The sequence below is a fragment of the Diorhabda sublineata genome, chromosome 10, assembly GCF_026230105.1.
Source record: "Diorhabda sublineata isolate icDioSubl1.1 chromosome 10, icDioSubl1.1, whole genome shotgun sequence".
Taxonomy (NCBI): domain Eukaryota; kingdom Metazoa; phylum Arthropoda; class Insecta; order Coleoptera; family Chrysomelidae; genus Diorhabda; species Diorhabda sublineata.
In genome coordinates this window covers 20,405,958-20,424,488 of record NC_079483.1, presented here as the reverse complement: position 1 = coordinate 20,424,488, position 18,531 = coordinate 20,405,958, and the positions used below count along the sequence as shown (strand labels likewise).

Here is an 18,531-nt window from a genome sequence, read left to right as displayed (position 1 = left end):
AGGCTATCGATATATAAGATACAATTAGCATATAGCCACATAAATTATTTTTATCTGTGCAATATTGTTTATCTATTTGTAGAAAGTGCCTCTGTATAATATTTTTATCTATGTTTCTTCTTTTTCAAAGAATTACCTAATCAAACATTGGAACTACTTCTCTGTATTGGTAAAATGATCAAATCTAAATGTCAAAAAATAAATATCAATCATTCTTATTCATTGTTTATGCAGAATTTATGACAAATAAAAACAAAAAATAAATTTGTACTCGTTTATTGCATGTCATCAACATGTTACATATTCAAAAATATAAATAAATTAAATCACAACGCTAGTCAAAGATTCGTAAAATCCATCCTCCCCCAGAGAACTTATATTAGAAATATGTACAGTATTAAAATCGCATTTACCGAATTCATAATCTTTGTACTTTTCCATTATTTTCGTGGCGTCAAAATTCATTCTTTTCGCCCACTTTTTTTTCGAATTCCTGTATTTCGTATTCATCAAAGTCATATGTAATTTAATCTGTTCCTGGTGTTGTTTCAATAAACCTAAGACAACGAAAATCCACAATTCTTCTCGTTAAACAAAACGCCAGGTTGAATTTGCAAATGGGGCAAATAAAAAAAAATACAGGTAGTAACAATATATTTGAAAACCAATAGCCTGTGAAGAAAATATTAAAGTTACCTTTTTGGTAAAAATGGTCTGATAATTGATTTGCAATATCTTGTAAACTAATTTCTTCAGTTTCATTATAAATTTTTGCTTTTGCATATAACACATCGACTTTTTTATAGTTTCCATTCATACAATCAATACCAGCGACGTGAATTTTAAGTTCGCCATTTTTTTGTTTTAAAGGCCTAAAAAACGTTTGACAAATCACTAATTTAACAATTCAAATTCATCTTATATTCCAGTTAAAAGAAATAACCACAAATATGGATAAATTGTTACATACTTCAAGACATTCTCATTGAATTCCTCCAAAGCCAGAACGGCCTCATTTTTTTCTCTATCATTCAATAAGACTAATATGTTTATTGTAAGATGTAGTTTAAGAGGACTCTGAAAAATTGATTCTTCAACACCACGTAAACTCGTATCATTCAATATTTCACTTTTAAAATTTTCAAAATTACTTCTTATCTCCTCATTTACTAAAGGAATTGAAGTGAATTGTAACGGCAATGATCTATCTCTTATATAACCTATAACTGAGTGTAATTCAATCAAAGCATCTCTTATATTATCCTCAACTCCTGATATTGTCAATTTTCTGTTGTTACCATAACTTGGTACTGATATAGTAGTTTTGGTTTTGTTTTTTAACAAATTCAAATCAAAGAAATCATTACATTTGAGTTTTGTGTAATATAACCTAAAATAATGAACAAAAAAATATAAAACATACTAGGTACTGTAAGGCCCCTTTTTAAACTGTGAAAATATTAAATTAGGAAAAACAAAATCTTTTCTTGTTACACTCTAAACTAAACTTTGACTCATAATAATATAAAATAAAACTTACTGTGGTAACTCAAAGCTTATGTATAAAGTTCCGTCTTCTAAAGTATCAAAATCAATGTTATGCATATCATAATTTGCAAAATCCGATGTACCTATATATAAACAACGTTTATAATTATAGGTTGTTATTTTTTAGTTATTTTATCACCTGTTAATGGATGAGGATTCACAGTTTGCCTTTGTTTTCCATTAAAATGTTTAATGTTGAAGCATTTACCATCTATCCACATACGAATAGGTTTTTTGATTCCGATTGTTTTCATTCTTATTCCGTTCATTTTTTCCATTTATGAATAGATTAAGTAATTTTTTCAAGACTACCGAAACTTTTCACTAAATCATTGAAATTATTGAAAAAACAAATTTTAAACACATCCCGATTAACAAAAAACAATAAAATGAATAATAAAGTATGTGACAGTAGGACAGTGCTACCAACATATAAGATACAACTACTTTATAAACTATTTTTGTCAGTGTAGAATAACCTCTATATAATATTGTTTATCTATGCTTCTTCTTTTTTAACATTACCTTGTCAAACATCAGAACTACTTCTAACTTCTTTGTTTTTGTAAAATTGTCAACTCCAAATGTCAAAAAACAAATTTTAATCATTTTTTTATATAAACAATAGATATTTAAATATTAAATGGCATCGATTCGCGTTCCCGAACAAAAAGTAATTCTATGTGGAGAGTACGGTGTAGGAAAAAGTTCAATTTTTAGAAGATTTGCAAACAATACTTTTGTAACAGCCACAGATCGAAAATCAACTTTGGGATTGGATCATTGTTCTAAAATATTTCAGTTATCTGATAGAGATTTGAAGGTATATATTATCATATAATCTATATACATTAATTTTCAAAAATAATAATCCTTATTAAAATACATAATGAATATTGAATAAATAATTTTACTACAGTTGCAATTATGGGATACAGGAGGAATGGAAAGAGTAGCTTCTATTACGTCCAGTTACTATAAATTCGCCGAAGCAGCAATCTTAGTTTTCTCTTTTGATAATCCCGCTTCATTTCACGTCTTATCCCAACATTTATTAGATATAGTTACATATGCAGAAAATGCAAAGATATTTTTATGTGGAAACAAATGCGATTTAATCGGAGATACGCCACAAATAACTGACGGAGAAATCGAAGCTTTTTGGTAAATATAATTTCAATATAATTAGATAAACCCAATAAATATACAATTTTTTTATTAGTGAACAATGTCATAACCTCGTTTCGGGAATTTACAAAACTTCCTGTAAAACAGGTGAGGGTCTAGAAGCAATGTTCAAAGATGTAGCAGCTCAGTTAGTGAATATGAACAGATCTAGATTGGAGTTACAAAGTATGGAACAGCATGGTTTTAAGATAATTCCGTATGAAGATGAACCACAAGACAACAATTGCATATGTTAAATTTTATAAAAATAATACTCTCTTAGATAATTACTTTTTATATAAATTATCTAAAAAAATTTGATTTATTTCATCTAGAAGCCAAAAAAGCTTGAATTCTATAGTGAAACTAGTCCAAGTTGAGTGATTTGTCTTGTGAGGAGGTTATATTGGTTATTTTCCATTTTTCCTTTAATTAGGTTGTGATTATACAGTTATTGAATGTCCTGGAGTATTTTAAAATGTTTTGAAACTATTTTGAAGAACATAAAAAAATTCTAGAGTCTTGGAATGGTTACAAAAACAGAAAACGTCTAGAATAAAAAGAAATTGATATTTCTAATTCATAAAAGCGTCAAAATTTCTAATAGAAAGTTGATTTCTGGTGTAAAAATTACCATTACCAAGTATAAATACTTTTTTGTAATCTATTGTCGAGAATCTGTGATTAAATCGTAGTTTTACTTACCAAATTTTTACAGGTAATTATAGTTCGTATATTTTCAAATGTAATACTGATTTATTAACGTTTTAATTAATTATTTTGAAAATTAACTTTTAAATAATACCTGTATAAAATACTGACAATTTTTTTAATGAATCAGTTTATTGTATGATTCAAGGATTGAATTAGAAGATTCGAGATTTGTGATGGCGATATTAACATTTAAAATTTTATTGTTCAAAAAAGTATGTAACAAGAACTGAATTTTTTTAATAAAAAAATTTCTTGACTTTTTGTTGGAATTTTTTAACATACCTATTATTAACACTGTTTCCAAGATATATTGACAATGTGCACGTGAAGGAGAGGAAGGAATAGATTAAAAAATAATGTTTTTTGGTAATTATATAATAATACAAGAGGAATATTTCAAAACGTATTTTATTAATATTCAAATGATTCGATTACATAATATACTATCACATTATCGTCTTTTCTCACCTTTACTCCTATTTATATTCGCAGGACTATAATTTATATAAAAATAGATGTTTTAATAAAATTCTCAAAATAATTGAAACAAATATGAAAATATCAAATGTTGACTGCATATAATGTAAAATTCTTGCCACTAATCCTCCAAATATATTACCAAGTGATTCACGTAGTCAACGGATTTGAAATTCGTAAATTTATTTAATATGAAACTGATTGTTGTAAACAAATTGGTATATCAACTACAAATAATCAAATCAGGGCTACCAACATCTAAGATACAGCAGGTATTGCCACAAAACTATTTTTAACTGTGTAGAAAATACCTCTATATAATATTGTTTATCTATGTAAATAATATATTTTTCTTCTTTTTAAAAAAATCATTTTACCTAACATTAGGACTACTTCTGGCAAACGTAGAAAAATATTTTTTTTATGGGAAACGAATCACACAAATAAATAACAAAAATTTCATGAAAATGAAAATTCAATAAATACGAGTGCATTTAAAGAAGAAAAAAAATTTATTATTATATCTGGCTACAAATAATTCTTTAAATTTGTTAACCACGCATCGTATTTTTCTTTCGTTTCTTGATCTTAAAATTTGTCTTAAAAAACAAATTTTAACCAAAACAGACTAAAAACGTAAATTTAAACTGTTAAAAAAATAGTTACATCAAAATATTTTCATACAACTCATACATAATCTTCAATTTTTATCAGTTCTAACAACATTAAAATAAAAAATATCCTATACATAAAAAAAATCAACGTTACCCTTTAACTTAATGTTGTGACCACTTAATCGCCTTCAAATCAATTCCTTCCTGCACCATTTCCCACAGGGGACTCATTTCCCTCAACCTAGTGACGTGCTGTATACATTTTTGAGCGGTATAATCAACTTCATCTTCTGTAGTAAAACGTCCTATGCCGAATCTAATGGAACTGTGCGCCAGGTCTTCATCGGCCCCGATGGCTCTCAAAACGTACGAAGGTTCCAAAGAAGCCGAAGTACAAGCCGAACCGCTAGACAGAGCCACGTCTTTAAGCGCCATCAACAACGATTCCCCTTCGACGTACGCGAAAGATAAATTTACGCATCCGGGGTAAGTGTTCTCTTTGTCTCCGTTTCTGATAACGTGCGTTAGAGACTTGGAGAAATGGTGGATTAATCTTTTACTTAATTTCTCGATGTGGGCGTGATCGTAGGCCATTTCTTCTTTGGCTAAACGACAAGCTTCTCCGAAACCTACGACTAGAGGTGCCGGTACCGTACCGCTTCTGATACCCCTTTCTTGACCACCTCCGCTTTGGATGGCTTCTACTCGTACGCGAGGTCGACGTCTTATATACAACGCACCGATACCTTGAAAAATTTTATCAAAAAAAAAAGTGAACAACCGTTTTAATTGAAATAATTTACCTTTCGGTCCGTAAATTTTATGTCCACTTATGGACATGAGATCTATGTTCATGTTATTAACGTCCAGTGGGATTTTACCGACTGCTTGGGCGGCGTCCGTGTGGAAAAAAACTTTATTTTTTCTGCAAAGGTCACCTATTTCTTTTACGGGCTGTTTTACTCCTACGGAAAGTGAAAAAATTTGCAATAATCAATCAAAAACGATTCAAATTGGAGATCATTAGATTTTTATTGTAACAAAATTGAGAAATCTACAAAAATAATTGATATATAAGGAAATTAACATTGAAATGTTGCCTCTAGGAGAAGGTTGAACAAAAGAAGCAAAAAATTATTTGCTACCTAGATTAGATTTGTAATTGAATATTTGGTGAGTCCACAGAGATAAAACAGAATTAAAAAAGTCTGTTTATTAAATCACATCACAGTTATTTTTTGTTCTACTTGTCCCTAGGTGTTAGAACTACTTTGTCAAGATCCCTAAGCCTTTTATTGAAGACATACGCAGATCCGATGTCTCTATGACTTGCTTTCAGGATCTGCAAGTGTCCTCCTCTGTCATATCACTGTCTGAAAATGGTATTTGATGGGGCAATGACTTGTCAGAAGACCAATCATCAATTTAACATCATTTCAGGACATCTTGAAAAGTTTTTTAACTGATACCGTTAAAGGTGTTAAACCTGGTAGGTTTCTTTTATAAAATCCTTTAGCCATTCATTCAATTTGTTGTTGATGTAAGATCTCATGTTCTTGTTTCTCCTTGTTTCAAAAAAGCCCCTATTAGGGTTACTTAATCATATTAAATCTCTTACCTATTTCATTATTGACAGTCATAATTGATACCAGACCAGTTTCCTGTGTAATAGCTTCTTCCAATTGCTCTAATGAAATGATACCATTGGTTTTAACTGGTAGATACGTCACTTTGAATCCTTCACCTTCTAAAGCTCGACAGGAATCCAAAACGCACTTGTGCTCCTGAAATAAAACAATTAAAATAATTTTATATAAAAAATAGACAACTTAACTGTTTGTGTCGTTATTATATGCTTCTTTTTTTCTTTGTAAAACCTCGCTACGCCTTTAATTGCGATATTATTACTCTCTGTAGCGCCCGATGTGAATATTATTTCTTTAGGATCTGCTCCGATGATATTAGCGACGTGTTCTCTAGCATTTTCCACGGCAGCTTCAGTTTCCCAACCGTAAGCGTGTGTTCTAGAATGAGGATTCCCGTAAAAATTCGTTAAATACGGTAACATCGCGTCTAAGACCCGAGGATCCTAAAATTATCATTTTTTCAGTAATACATTAGTAATGTTGATAACAAATTAATACCAATGGTGTAGTAGCTTGTACGTCCAAATATAATGGTCTACCTTCCAATTCTGTTTTAATATTAAATTTATTTCCTGAAATTAGAATACATATAATAATACAACCTCAATTCTTGTAAAACTTACCTTCTACATTATCATTTATATTACGGACGAATTGAATACGATTAGTTTTTTTTGAAAATAAAGAAATCGGCGTTCGTAATTTATTCAACTGTCGATACATTTTGAATTTTTTATTGTACAATATTATGCAATAAAAACCGTATCAGGGATTATTTTTAATACGGCTATAAGTAACCTAAAAAAATCCAAGTTTGTGATATTTAAACAATTCTTCAAATATTTTCAGTAGTTCTAATAGTTATATAAAAAAGAAGAAACGTTTTTTCGTGATGATTCATTTTCATTTTAGGTTTGTCTTGATAGAAAATCGGTTTAAAATAAAAGATAAAATTACGAATAATACAATAAAAGTCTAAAATAGATCATAACGTTTATGTTTATCTGTTAATATATAAGTAAATTTTCAATTAAAAGAGACCTAAAATCTTATTAAAAAGTCTAAGAAGTAAAGGGTTGAAGAAAAAGAAGAAAATTTGACAGTTTTAATAAATAAATATAACTAAAATAATATTAGTTGATAAAAATATTTATTAGCATGCGAGAAAATAGTGTAAAAAATTGAATTTTTATTACGATTACTATGAAATAGAACAATATTCGTTATAAAATTACACGTCAAATCATTGCTTTAAAAAGTATGTTGTTATAAAAAATATTTTAAAAATTAAAATCTTCACAATATAATGTGGACAAATAAATTATGGAACTGTATAATTCAAAGTAAGTTTTGTGTTAGTACAACATTTATGTATATCTTAATAAAGTATTAAAAATGAAGTTGTTTGGATTTTATTAAAACAACTACTGGTCATTTATCCGTATTTATTTATTAAGTGAAAAAATGATTCAATACAAACAAATTTATTATAACACACGTGCAGAAGGTGAATTTTTACAATGACAAACACCCCGAATTAAAAATTTTTCAATATTTCCTGCTTGAAACTTGACAGTTGTATCAGACGGAAAATTAACTGATAATTTAAGACACCCCCTGCTAAATACAATATTATTCGGTGCTTGAGCACCAAATATTTTTTCCGAGCTTCTTTTTGTACCCTTTGTAGATTTATCCAATTTTATTCTCGTCGACGATGTACTTGATGAAGGTTTACTAACCGATATATGTTCCTTAATCGATGGTAAAAGCGATTGAGATTTTCTCAAAGGTACAGATTTACTACGAATCTTATCCACTGGTTTTCTATCTGGTTCCCACGGTACTCTCTCTTCGGGTATCTAGAAACAAAAATTAATATTAATAAGAAGGAAAATATAATGTACCACCAATTGACAAACCTTAGGTGTTTGAATTTTATTTTTTTGCGGAGAACAAGCGTAACAATTAGCTTTTCTCGTTTTTTCCTTACATTCTTCATCGACATCTACTAAATCCAAAGCTAGTAGATCGTCAAAGTCAGGTAAAACAGTCTTATACATCGCTACTCTACTTAAAAAATTTGGCTGTGGCCTTTTCCATATATTATCCACTCGACTTGTTCTAGTAACATAATTTAAACGTTGCATTAAAAAGTAATTATCCTGTTCAATCCTACGGGATCTCTCTATTTCTTTTTGCTGTTTTTTTAATTTGATACAAACGTGAGCGCGAAATGGTGGCGGCCCCGTATCAATTGCAGGAAGCGCTGATTGTACCTTAAATATTACCTCTTATAAACTATACATAAAACACATTTATTTAATTACCTTTTGACGATGATACGCAAATTTACGTTGTTGCCACGGTCTAACCAATAAATTATCCTTCTTAGAAATCATTATATTTTATATACGTTTTTAAACATAATATTTGTTTTTGCGTAATGCTGGTTGTCTAGGTAAAATTGATCGGTTACCAATCATAAAACTATACTTTATGACAGCAATAGAATCATAGAATAATACAATTTAATAATAACCGTTTTCGTCATAAATACGTAATCAGTTATTATTAGAATCTCCTATTAAATATGAATTCTTTATTACGTTTTATTTCAGATTTCCTTGAGAGTAACGATTGATTTAAATAAATAAAAAAAAATTAGGTTGTCAAAAATCTGTATCGATCATAGATATAGTAATTATTCTATGGTATCAATAGTACAAGCTGCGTTCATTTCTATCTATTAGAAATCATCTGTCTATGCAAATAATAATTTCCGACGTTGTCATTTCATACATAATTTCATCATACATTTTTAACGAAATATTAAATGTACTGACGCATAAACATATTGCAATGTATTTTGCATTAACATTAACAAACTCTTTTAATGACATAATATACTTATTACCGTATTATTAAAAAAACAACTTGATAAAAATTAAAATCTGACAACATAGCAAACGTTAAATATAGATAATCCACATCCTCATAGATTTTTATTGGGATAATTTGTTTTCTAAATAATTATATTTATGTTTCAATCTCATGAATCACCCTTTTGTCTTATCTCTTATTAATTTTTCCACTCCCATATGTGTCAATAAGCAATCATGCGCATTTCACCACACGTATTTTTGCTTTGACGTTTTGTTTTGGTCAAATAGTAGACTCGTATAAGTCAAGAAGAGTTGTGTATTGATTTGTTCTAAATTCGTACTAAAAAAAAAAATTATATCGTCAAAATGACAATTTTGACGAAACCGTTTTCAGAAAAGAAAGGCGACAAAGCCGTAACTCCGTTGGTATTAAATGAACAAGCTACGCCCCCGGTGAGTAATTTATTTCAGTACCTTATCTAGAATGGCCGCTCACAATTTACGTTTTGTCATTATCAACAAAGTTTTTAATTCAATTTACGTCTATAAACGTTATACATTATTTACTAAATTATAAATAGAACGTAGTAAATATCGTTTATCGTTTTATCTCATATTTTTTTGTTAAAACTTGATTTGATTCTCAGCTGACATACAATTCTGAAAAGAAATTATCAGAATCGTGTTTTTTTTACAAAATTCTGGTTTTGTTGGTTATATTAGTTACGCCTTTTTATTGACATTTAGATTAGAGATAAACATGACATTGAGATTGTGTATGATAATTTTGGTGTTGTGTTGAATATACACTAGTTTGATTTTGATCTTCAATAATTTTGGATACAATTATATTTAAATTACAGTTTATTACATTGAAATTATATAGAATCCATTGTATTTATTAGGTCAATAGCTAAATTTTATCTTATTTTAAAATGAAGCTATATAATTGCATATATAAGATAAAACAAATTATCTAGTATATATTTTTAATTCTTTTACATAAAACGTTGGACTTTCTTATTAAATATACAAAAATAATTAATTTTTTCGTAAATTTAATGATATCTTGTAAAGAAAATTGATAAAAAATGTGATTATATACAGGATACGTCAAAAAAAAGTACGTGATTTTTATTTCAAATTACTTTAATCGAAAAATATAAAGTTCTACTACTCCTGATTGCCCTGTGTTGTTTCCAATTTGGCAATTTCTAGGATGCCACCTCTTTCTGTATTTCGGGCATTTTGCCAAGTTTTCTAACATCACTGATCGATGATAATGTTTTCATTGTACGAAAAACAACCTTGAGACCATTCAAAATTTTATTCTTCGGTATCGTATATCTCGGGAACGGATTATATTACAGCTTCGGGGGGAAAATAATTGGAAAACACGTGGAAATTATCATCAGTACTTTAGATCCACCACTAGAGGGCGTATTGAAAATATAGAATAGTGAAATTTACTCAATCACTTGCCACTTTATTCTGTATATGTTTTCATTTCGCTAGTTTTCGAATAAGGGATAGGGGAGAGTGGGAACCTTGTTATGAAACATTTCCGGTACGGTTTATTCGATTTCTGTAAACTTTATGTTCAGAATTTATGTATTTTGTACTGCTGGATAACATATCTCTCGAATAACATCAAATTTATAAAAATCGGCCAAACAGGACCGGATTTATAAGCATTTTTTTCATAACAAGGTTCCCACTCACCCCCACCTCTTATTTAAAGAGATAGACTAAAACATATGAAATGAAAAATGTATTTTTAATTTCATATTTTCAAATTCTTAAATTCTAAAAATAATTTCTTTGTAATTTGTTATCAAATTTCTATTTAAATTACTTTTATTCCAATAAAGTCAAGATTCAAGGTCATCATACGAAACGTCAAATTAGCAGTAAAACTAAGCAACAATTATTTTTTAACCAAAGAAAAAGTTGAATATAGTGATCGAATTTGATTAAAAAAGAAGAAGAAAAATTCGGTTATGTATATTTCTATTATAGTCGGCTCCCGAAGATGTCGAATCCCAACAACGCAGGATGCCGCGCATCCTCATTTTTCCTACGGGTACAAGTCCGCATCGCGTCACTACAGCCACTACGTTATGTCTTCTTTTAACGGCCATATCAGTTGTCGGCGTTGGTATAGTTGGCGGAAAGATTTTATACGATCAGTATCTCCGAGCGGCACCGAAACAATACGAATTCGATGGTTCCCGATTCGAAGGATGGGCTCAGATACCTTTGTAAGTTGTTACAGAGTCGATTATTTTTTTTTGTTTTGAAATCGATTATTGAATCGATATAAAATTCGACACTTTATACTAAATATATTATTTTTTGTAATTGGAAAATAATCGATTAGAACAAATCGAAATGTAAAATATAATGTACTTCAAAATATGACAGAAATCGATTCTTTTTGATTATAATTCATAGTAGAGGCAGAACCGGACTTGGCTCATTGTGTTACTTGATTCGTATTGTTTTATTTCGATTTTTAATAAAATATGGATGAATAAATGTTCCGATTTGCTCTAATTATATACATTTTGGACATAATATTTTATAAATAACTTTGTTGATACACAAATTTTTTTTTTTGGCATATTTTTTTCGGTATTACAGGAAAAACGCGTACGATGATACAGAAGTAGATGAAACTGACGATTTTCTAAATAAAATATTCCCGACAGAAAATTACCCTGATATGTGGTAGGTAAACGGGAACAACGTTTTTTTTTTTTATATTATCATTTGTCGTTATCGTTATCGCATAATTTGTTGTTTTTGCGGTGTAAAACTAACCGAACTTGGTAAATTCTTGGAATTGTATGAAAACGTTTAACGACAGCGCCGTTGCCACGTCGAAATCCCGAACGAATCTGACGAACAACGAGTCTTGTATATGTGGCTCGAATTTAATCGAAGTAAAATCGATTTTTATTCCATACATTTGTCGAAAAGATACCGGGGTTAAATGAAAAGTTTTCGATCAATATGAAATATATTTTCCACGCACCGTTTTCAGCAGATTTAGCTCTTAGCGACTTTTTCTTGTTTCCCAACTTTGAAGTTCTGATTTGAGGAGCGAGATTTTGATCGGACGTGTATGTTATTAATAAACAAAAATATATGCAATTAAAGAACAAAATGTTGAAAAATAATTATAGCATATAAATTTTTATCGAAGTATTTAAGTTTGTAGAAAATTTGGCAACGCTGTTTTCTATTCGGGTTCGATGCTTCTATGTTTTCGGTAAACGTTTTTATGTCCGTTCTCGGAATTTACTGTCTGCATTGTCGCTGATAAAAAACTTTTAGTTTTGCGCTCTGAAATTACGAAATAGCTTCTAGCAAATGGATTTGTGTCAATGTAAAAGTGTTTTTTTGTCCTATTAAATTCAATCGGTACTCTATTTAATAATTTTTTGGGTCTAAATTATAATTTTCGAATTAAAAAATCACGATTTAAAATATCTAAACGTGCCACGCCTATCCAAACGATTCACGAGGTCTGGCGGTGTTGCCGGTCTTATCTCGTATAATTGAATGTTGTTAAATATAAACTGTATGCCGAATTATACAATGGTGAGCAAAAATAATCGACTCAAGCGCTTAATTAGTGAGATATATCTGGCGAAACGAAAAGAAATCTTGGAATTTTCAGTTAGTGCCGTTTTGGGATCGAATTTCGCGGCTGGTTGAGAATTTCTAACTCTGACAAGTCGTAAACGGGTTGCTAGGTGAACTGGGGGGCCGTTTTGACTCATAGTTAGTCTTCTTTCTGATTGTTTCTCGCGTTTATCCGAGTTTATTTCGGACTAAAGTTTTTTGTTGCGTACATTTTTAGGTAAATTCTTGTTTTGAGTCGATTTTTTTGCTCGCGGAATTGGATTTTTTTTTTTATTTTTAGTAATACATTAAACACTATACACGTTATTGACACGATTTCGCATTAATACATTCCGAAAACACGAATTATTTAATAAAAAATGCCGTGATAGATTCAGGATGTTGATAATAACATTCGAAAATGAAAAAAAAAAAAAAATAATTGTGACGTATAATCAGTAGATACATTTTTTTTAAAAAAACTTGGCAACGTTGTAACTTATTCTCTCACTAATAAGTTGAAGGTCAATATTTGGCGGGAATTACGTAGTTCGGTTAAATTATTAAAACATCTGTCGATATAAAGCTGCGTTGCCGAGTTTAATACTATTTCGGATATTATTAGAAATAATTTTAATACAAATCCCGAATCTGTCGCTTGTCTCCTGCGGGATTTTCATGAATTAATTTCGTTGTTGTTAGAGTCGTTCTCCATGTTTTCTTTTTCTGTTTCGTTGGTGTCGTATAGGAGCGACGAAGACGAAGAGTTCCAAAAGAAAATCGTCAAGGATTATTTCCAAGAGAATTTCGAAATAAACGACGACGAAAAATACGAAAAAATCGACGTGCCCGATTTCAGAGACGGTCGCAGCGGTCGTTTCATCCACGATTTCAATACTAATACCACCGGTATTATCGATATAACGGGTCACAGGTGTTTCGTTATGCCTTTGAATAGAGACAACGTTTTACCGCCGAAATCGCTCTTCGATTTGATACACAAAATGTGGGAGGGGTGAGTATGTTTGGACGTCGTAAAATTGATGAAAAAATAGATTGAAATTCGCCTTATTTTTTATTTAAAATTGAAAAAATTCCAATTTTTGTTCATTTTAGTCGTAAAATATTCGGTTTCTCCCTCGTATATATTTTTTGCGGTCCATTTTAACTTTTTTATCGTATAACCCTCGTAAATAATTTTTTCCGGTACATATTAGTTGGTTGAATCGTGAATTTATCCGAGATCTCCCTCGTATACATTTCTTTCTCGGTCTAGTTTAACTTTTTATCGCATAACCCTCGTATATACACCCATTTCGTTCAAATTAGTTGTTAATATCATGAAATTTTCGTCATCTCTCTCGTCTACAATATTTTTCGGTCTATTTTAACTTTTTTATCGTATAACCCTCGTAAATACACTTTTCCAGTACATATTAGTCGGTTGTATCGTGAATTTATCCGATATCTTCCTCGTATACACTTTTTTCTCGGTCTAGTTTGACTTTTTATCGTATAACCCCCGTAAATACACTTTTCCAGTACATATTAGTTGGTTGAATCGTGAATTTATCCGAGATCTCCCTCGTATACATTTCTTTCTCGGTCTAGTTTAACTTTTTATCGCATAACCCTCGTATATACACCCATTTCGTTCAAATTAGTTGTTAATATCATGAAATTTTCGTCATCACTCTCGTCTACAATATTTTTCGGTCTATTTTAACTTTTTTATCGTATAACCCTCGTAAATACACTTTTCCAGTACATATTAGTCGGTTGTATCGTGAATTTATCCGATATCTCCCTCGTATACACTTTTTTCTCGGTCTAGTTTGACTTTTTATCGTATAACCCTCGTAAATAATTTTTTCCAGTACATATTAGTTGGTTGAATCGTGAATTTATCCGAGATCTCCCTCGTATACATTTCTTTCTCGGTCTAGTTTAACTTTTTATCGCATAACCCTCGTATATACACCCATTTCGTTCAATTTAGTTGTTAATATCATGAAATTTTCGTCATCTCTCTCGCCTACAATATTTTTCGGTCTATTTTAACTTTTTTATCGTATAACCCTCGTAAATACACTTTTCCAGTACATATTAGTCGGTTGTATCGTGAATTTATCCGATATCTTCCTCGTATACACTTTTTTCTCGGTCTAGTTTGACTTTTTATCGTATAACCCCCGTAAATACACTTTTCCAGTACATATTAGTTGGTTGAATCGTGAATTTATCCGAGATCTCCCTCGTATACATTTCTTTCTCGGTCTAGTTTAACTTTTTATCGCATAACCCTCGTATATACACCCATTTCGTTCAATTTAGTTGTTAATATCATGAAATTTTCGTCATCACTCTCGCCTACAATATTTTTCGGTCTATTTTAACTTTTTTATCGTATAACCCTCGTAAATACACTTTTCCAGTACATATTAGTCGGTTGTATCGTGAATTTATCCGATATCTCCCTCGTATACACTTTTTTCTCGGTATAGTTTGACATTTTATCGTATAACCCTCGTAAATACACTTTTCCAATACATATTAGTTGGTTGAATCGTGAATTTATCCGAGATCTCCCTCGTATACATTTTTTTCTCGGTCTAGTTTAACTTTTTATCGTATAACCCTCGTATATACACTCATTTCGTTCAAATTAGTTGTTAAAATCATGAAATTTTCGTCATCACTCTCGTCTACAATATTTTTCGATCTATTTCAGACTTTTTTTGTATAACCCTCGTAAAGACACCTTCTTTAATTCGGATAAATTGATTGAATCGTGAAATATTCGGTTTCTCCCTCGTATACATTTTTTGCGGTATATTTTAACTTTTTTATCGTATGACCCTCGTAAATTCACTTTTTTGGTGCATACTACTTGGTTGAATCGTAAAATATTTGATTTCACCCCTGTATACATATTTTTTCGGTCTGGATTAACTTTTTATCGTGTTACCCTCGTAAATAGACCTCAAATTACTTTTTTGAATCGTAGAATCATCGATATCACCCTCGTATACACATTATTTTCTACCTAGTTCAACTTTTTCTCGTCTAAACTTCGTAAATGCACTTTTCTTTGCTCTAAGTAGTTGAATAAATATTAAAATGTTCGTTATTGCCCTCGTATACACAATTCGATCAGTTTTTACAACTTTTTATCGTGTAACCCTCATAAATACACCATTTTTAGTTAATATTAGGTAGTTAAATCGATATCACCCTCGTATATACATATAATTGATTAGTTCTTATTAACTTTCGGTATCGTCCTCGTACATTTTTCATTGTTCAGTTTGAAATTTGATATTTGTTTGTTTATTTTTTACTAAAAATGAAAGTTTTTGTTTTGTTTTTCACTTTTTCTAATTTCCCTTGTTCGATACAATTACAAAAAATATTAATATATGACCTTTACCTTGCAAACAAAAAATAATGTTTACATATTCAAACAGATACGTGACTTTTATGTCATTAGAAATAAAAATAAAATATTAGACGAGTCTAAATTAACAAAAAATAATAATAATTTGAAGGTAAACACATACATGCATAATTGCATTAAAATCAAAAGTTCCATGCAAAATAGACATCTTGTGATTTGAAAGTTGACAGCTCGCTTTGTTCCACGAATCTTTCATAGACAAAATGATCGCTCGCAAAGACCATAGATCTTATACAGAACGTATCCATTGATCAAAACGATCAAATTCCCCTATCGATTTTGTGGTACTTTATCAATGAAAATTATAAATATGAATATTGAAATGTGTGAATTATTATTCACCAGATATTACAAAGTCAACACAGACATCGTCAGAAGAAACATGAAAGTCGTACTTCCCCCCATTAAAGATACGAAAAGCATCGGAGGGTACATATCGAGTGAATGCGATGGTTTACCAATCTATAGATTGGAAAATTACGTCGGAGGCGGTAAGTATTTCAATTGGAATGACAAACGACTTGTTTTCAATGATATTGTTATAACCGACCACCCTGTATGATGTTTAATGTATGTTTTGTCTCGTCAAGTGCAATTCTTAAGTTCTTGAACGCGTCTAATTCTCATATGTTCAATTCTTATGTTGTTGAACGCGCTTTTGATGCTTTATCTCTTCAAGTCTAATTCTCATATGTTGTTAAACGTACTTTCTAATTCTCCGTGATCTGGTACAATTCTTATAACATATTGTTGAACGCGCTTTTAGTGCTAAGCTTGTCATGTCAATACTGTCATTATTGTAGACGTCAAGTTAAGTTATTTATTTTCTAGTTTTTGTACTTTTCGTCATTCTGTTGTTATTTTTTGAAATTTTTCGAGTTTCACTGGTAACTATACTTATTTGTGGTAAGTACCTCGTTTAGAATATATCATAAGTGTTGAATTTTTCACATGTAAATACAAGTTTATCTTAAATTTACGCCCCGATGCAAGTAGTCATTATATAAATATGTTATTTCTTCAATAACTTAACTACTAGACGTTATTTTATGCTTGTTTTTTGATAAGTGTTGTTTTTAAGTCTTTTTTAATTATTAATGTCTAATAATAATTGAGAAAGACTTAAATGACGATTTACTTGTACTGTGTACTGTTGTGAAACGAAGTGGATTGTTTTTTATTTATGAAATAGCTTCCCGAGAAGAATTCTGTTGTGTGAAATCGCATTTTTTTGTTTTAGTTGTTAAGAGATCGGCGGATGAAGAGAAAGAAGCCGTTTTCTCTCAATTCGCAGGTCAAGGTCTTTTCCAAATTGATATTGCAAATTGGAACGAAGTGCGTGCTTATGAAGAGAATTTGAATAAGCATTAGACACATTTACATATATAAATATATAGATTATTTGAATATCTTATATTGAATATTATATATATATATATAAAAAAAATTGGAATATCTAGTTGAAAATTTCACTTTTGCTTTTCGCTTTTCATCATTTTAAAATATATTCTTTTATAGCGTAGACGTCCTTGTATGTGTTGAAAAAAGTACTCGTGTCATAGTTTTGGTGCTTATTTTGGAAATTTTTTTCTTATAATTGTTGTAAAGTAGGGCGGTAAATTGAAACACTTTTTCTCAGTGTAAAATAATCGCACCGTATTTGTTAATCATAAATAAAATACCAGTTGGATAAATCGATAATTTTTGTTGTGTATTTTTTAAATAAATTTGAAAAACCGTATGTTTTATTTATTTCCACAAATTAGAATAGAAAAATATGAAGAACTGTTTTTTTTTGGGAAAATTTTCGATTTTCAGATATGAAAAAATAAATAAAGTTTGATCTCTAAAGGTGATACTTAGTCAAAAGCTCTCCCTATATACAAAAAGTTTCCAGAAAACTATATTGCAGGCAATTTTCTACTTTTCATATTTATCTGTGGTCCTCAATTTTTTTGTTTGGTCTCTTTTATACCAATTTTATACTGGAAACTAATGAAATTTGGTTAAAACACTAGAAAGTTGCTTTTTCTGAGTGTAGAATACTAAATTAATTTCTGAAACTGTCTTTTACTCACATAAATTTATAGAAAGCTGTTTATTGAATCCATTTTATACGAAACTTATGAAAACAAAAGAAAAGAACTGCTTAGAAAATTTCTCAATTCCTAATTTGGTTTTTTTCTTCTTCAATTCCGTATTGAAAACAAAAAAATGGTCCAAAACACTGGAAGATTGCGTTTTCTTAGTGTAGGATAAAATCTCCCAAAAACTATTTTTGGTATAATCGGAGTCGTTCAACTGTTGAAGTATCCATTTAATACAAAAAAGAAGCAAGAATTGCTCAGATAATCTCATTTTGGACTGAAAATCGAAAAAAAATTTGACTAAAA

At 29.9% G+C, this 18,531-nt stretch overlaps 5 protein-coding genes across 7 annotated transcripts; 2 read left to right on the top strand and 3 right to left on the bottom strand.

The window, feature by feature from the left end:
* Window positions 1–260: 260 nt before the first annotated feature.
* On the bottom strand, window positions 261–2,024 carry LOC130449222 (activating signal cointegrator 1 complex subunit 1). Its single transcript, XM_056786905.1, has 5 exons — window positions 1,688–2,024; window positions 1,541–1,631; window positions 971–1,390; window positions 697–872; window positions 261–557 (listed from the first exon to the last, which is right to left on the bottom strand). Exons 1-5 carry the CDS (start codon window positions 1,824–1,826, stop codon window positions 322–324), a joined length of 1,062 nt encoding a protein of 353 aa, XP_056642883.1. The 5' UTR covers window positions 1,827–2,024; the 3' UTR covers window positions 261–321.
* Window positions 2,025–2,092: 68 nt separating this feature from the next.
* LOC130449221 (uncharacterized) lies at window positions 2,093–3,688 on the top strand. The gene is made up of 3 exons (XM_056786904.1): window positions 2,093–2,371; window positions 2,468–2,712; window positions 2,771–3,688. The coding sequence occupies exons 1-3, from the start codon at window positions 2,192–2,194 to the stop codon at window positions 2,970–2,972; spliced, it is 627 nt and encodes a 208-aa protein (XP_056642882.1). The 5' UTR covers window positions 2,093–2,191; the 3' UTR covers window positions 2,973–3,688.
* A 133-nt stretch (window positions 3,689–3,821) lies between these two features.
* On the bottom strand, window positions 3,822–7,021 carry LOC130449220 (cysteine desulfurase, mitochondrial). 2 transcript variants are annotated; one of them, XM_056786903.1, is made up of 6 exons: window positions 6,790–7,021; window positions 6,665–6,738; window positions 6,355–6,609; window positions 6,139–6,304; window positions 5,324–5,485; window positions 3,822–5,266 (listed from the first exon to the last, which is right to left on the bottom strand). In XM_056786903.1, the coding sequence occupies exons 1-6, from the start codon at window positions 6,887–6,889 to the stop codon at window positions 4,683–4,685; spliced, it is 1,341 nt and encodes a 446-aa protein (XP_056642881.1). In that variant the 5' UTR covers window positions 6,890–7,021; the 3' UTR covers window positions 3,822–4,682. The 2 variants fall into 2 exon arrangements, with proteins under 2 accessions (XP_056642881.1, XP_056642880.1); XM_056786902.1 differs by having other exon boundaries at window positions 3,822–5,485; window positions 6,790–6,984.
* Window positions 7,022–7,594: 573 nt separating this feature from the next.
* LOC130449219 (uncharacterized) lies at window positions 7,595–8,841 on the bottom strand. Its single transcript, XM_056786901.1, has 3 exons — window positions 8,497–8,841; window positions 8,089–8,445; window positions 7,595–8,028 (listed from the first exon to the last, which is right to left on the bottom strand). Exons 1-3 carry the CDS (start codon window positions 8,566–8,568, stop codon window positions 7,654–7,656), a joined length of 804 nt encoding a protein of 267 aa, XP_056642879.1. The 5' UTR covers window positions 8,569–8,841; the 3' UTR covers window positions 7,595–7,653.
* Window positions 8,842–9,200: 359 nt separating this feature from the next.
* LOC130449218 (integral membrane protein 2B) lies at window positions 9,201–17,879 on the top strand. 2 transcript variants are annotated; one of them, XM_056786899.1, is made up of 6 exons: window positions 9,201–9,504; window positions 11,071–11,312; window positions 11,695–11,781; window positions 13,430–13,696; window positions 16,484–16,629; window positions 17,379–17,879. In XM_056786899.1, the coding sequence occupies exons 1-6, from the start codon at window positions 9,418–9,420 to the stop codon at window positions 17,507–17,509; spliced, it is 960 nt and encodes a 319-aa protein (XP_056642877.1). In that variant the 5' UTR covers window positions 9,201–9,417; the 3' UTR covers window positions 17,510–17,879. The 2 variants fall into 2 exon arrangements, with proteins under 2 accessions (XP_056642877.1, XP_056642878.1); XM_056786900.1 differs by lacking the exon at window positions 11,695–11,781 and having other exon boundaries at window positions 9,277–9,504.
* Window positions 17,880–18,531: the final 652 nt, after the last annotated feature.

Coding starts and splice junctions, on each gene's coding strand:
- LOC130449219 (XM_056786901.1), bottom strand. CDS start 8,568: ATGATTTCTAAGAAGGATAATTTATTGGTTAGACCGTGGCAACAACGT. Junction 8,446..8,496: donor TTGCGTATCATCGTCAAAAG/GTAATTAAATAA, acceptor GTAATATTTAAG/GTACAATCAGCGCTTCCTGC. Junction 8,029..8,088: donor ATAAAATTCAAACACCTAAG/GTTTGTCAATTG, acceptor TTTTGTTTCTAG/ATACCCGAAGAGAGAGTACC.
- LOC130449220 (XM_056786902.1), bottom strand. CDS start 6,889: ATGTATCGACAGTTGAATAAATTACGAACGCCGATTTCTTTATTTTCA. Junction 6,739..6,789: donor TATAAATGATAATGTAGAAG/GTAAGTTTTACA, acceptor TTCTAATTTCAG/GAAATAAATTTAATATTAAA. Junction 6,305..6,354: donor ATATAATAACGACACAAACA/GTTAAGTTGTCT, acceptor GTTTTATTTCAG/GAGCACAAGTGCGTTTTGGA.
- LOC130449222 (XM_056786905.1), bottom strand. CDS start 1,826: ATGGAAAAAATGAACGGAATAAGAATGAAAACAATCGGAATCAAAAAA. Junction 1,632..1,687: donor GAATCCTCATCCATTAACAG/GTGATAAAATAA, acceptor GTTTATATATAG/GTACATCGGATTTTGCAAAT. Junction 558..696: donor AGACCATTTTTACCAAAAAG/GTAACTTTAATA, acceptor TCGTTGTCTTAG/GTTTATTGAAACAACACCAG.
- LOC130449221 (XM_056786904.1), top strand. CDS start 2,192: ATGGCATCGATTCGCGTTCCCGAACAAAAAGTAATTCTATGTGGAGAG. Junction 2,372..2,467: donor TATCTGATAGAGATTTGAAG/GTATATATTATC, acceptor ATTTTACTACAG/TTGCAATTATGGGATACAGG. Junction 2,713..2,770: donor GGAGAAATCGAAGCTTTTTG/GTAAATATAATT, acceptor TTTTTTTATTAG/TGAACAATGTCATAACCTCG.
- LOC130449218 (XM_056786899.1), top strand. CDS start 9,418: ATGACAATTTTGACGAAACCGTTTTCAGAAAAGAAAGGCGACAAAGCC. Junction 11,782..13,429: donor GAAAATTACCCTGATATGTG/GTAGGTAAACGG, acceptor GGTGTCGTATAG/GAGCGACGAAGACGAAGAGT. Junction 13,697..16,483: donor ATACACAAAATGTGGGAGGG/GTGAGTATGTTT, acceptor ATTATTCACCAG/ATATTACAAAGTCAACACAG.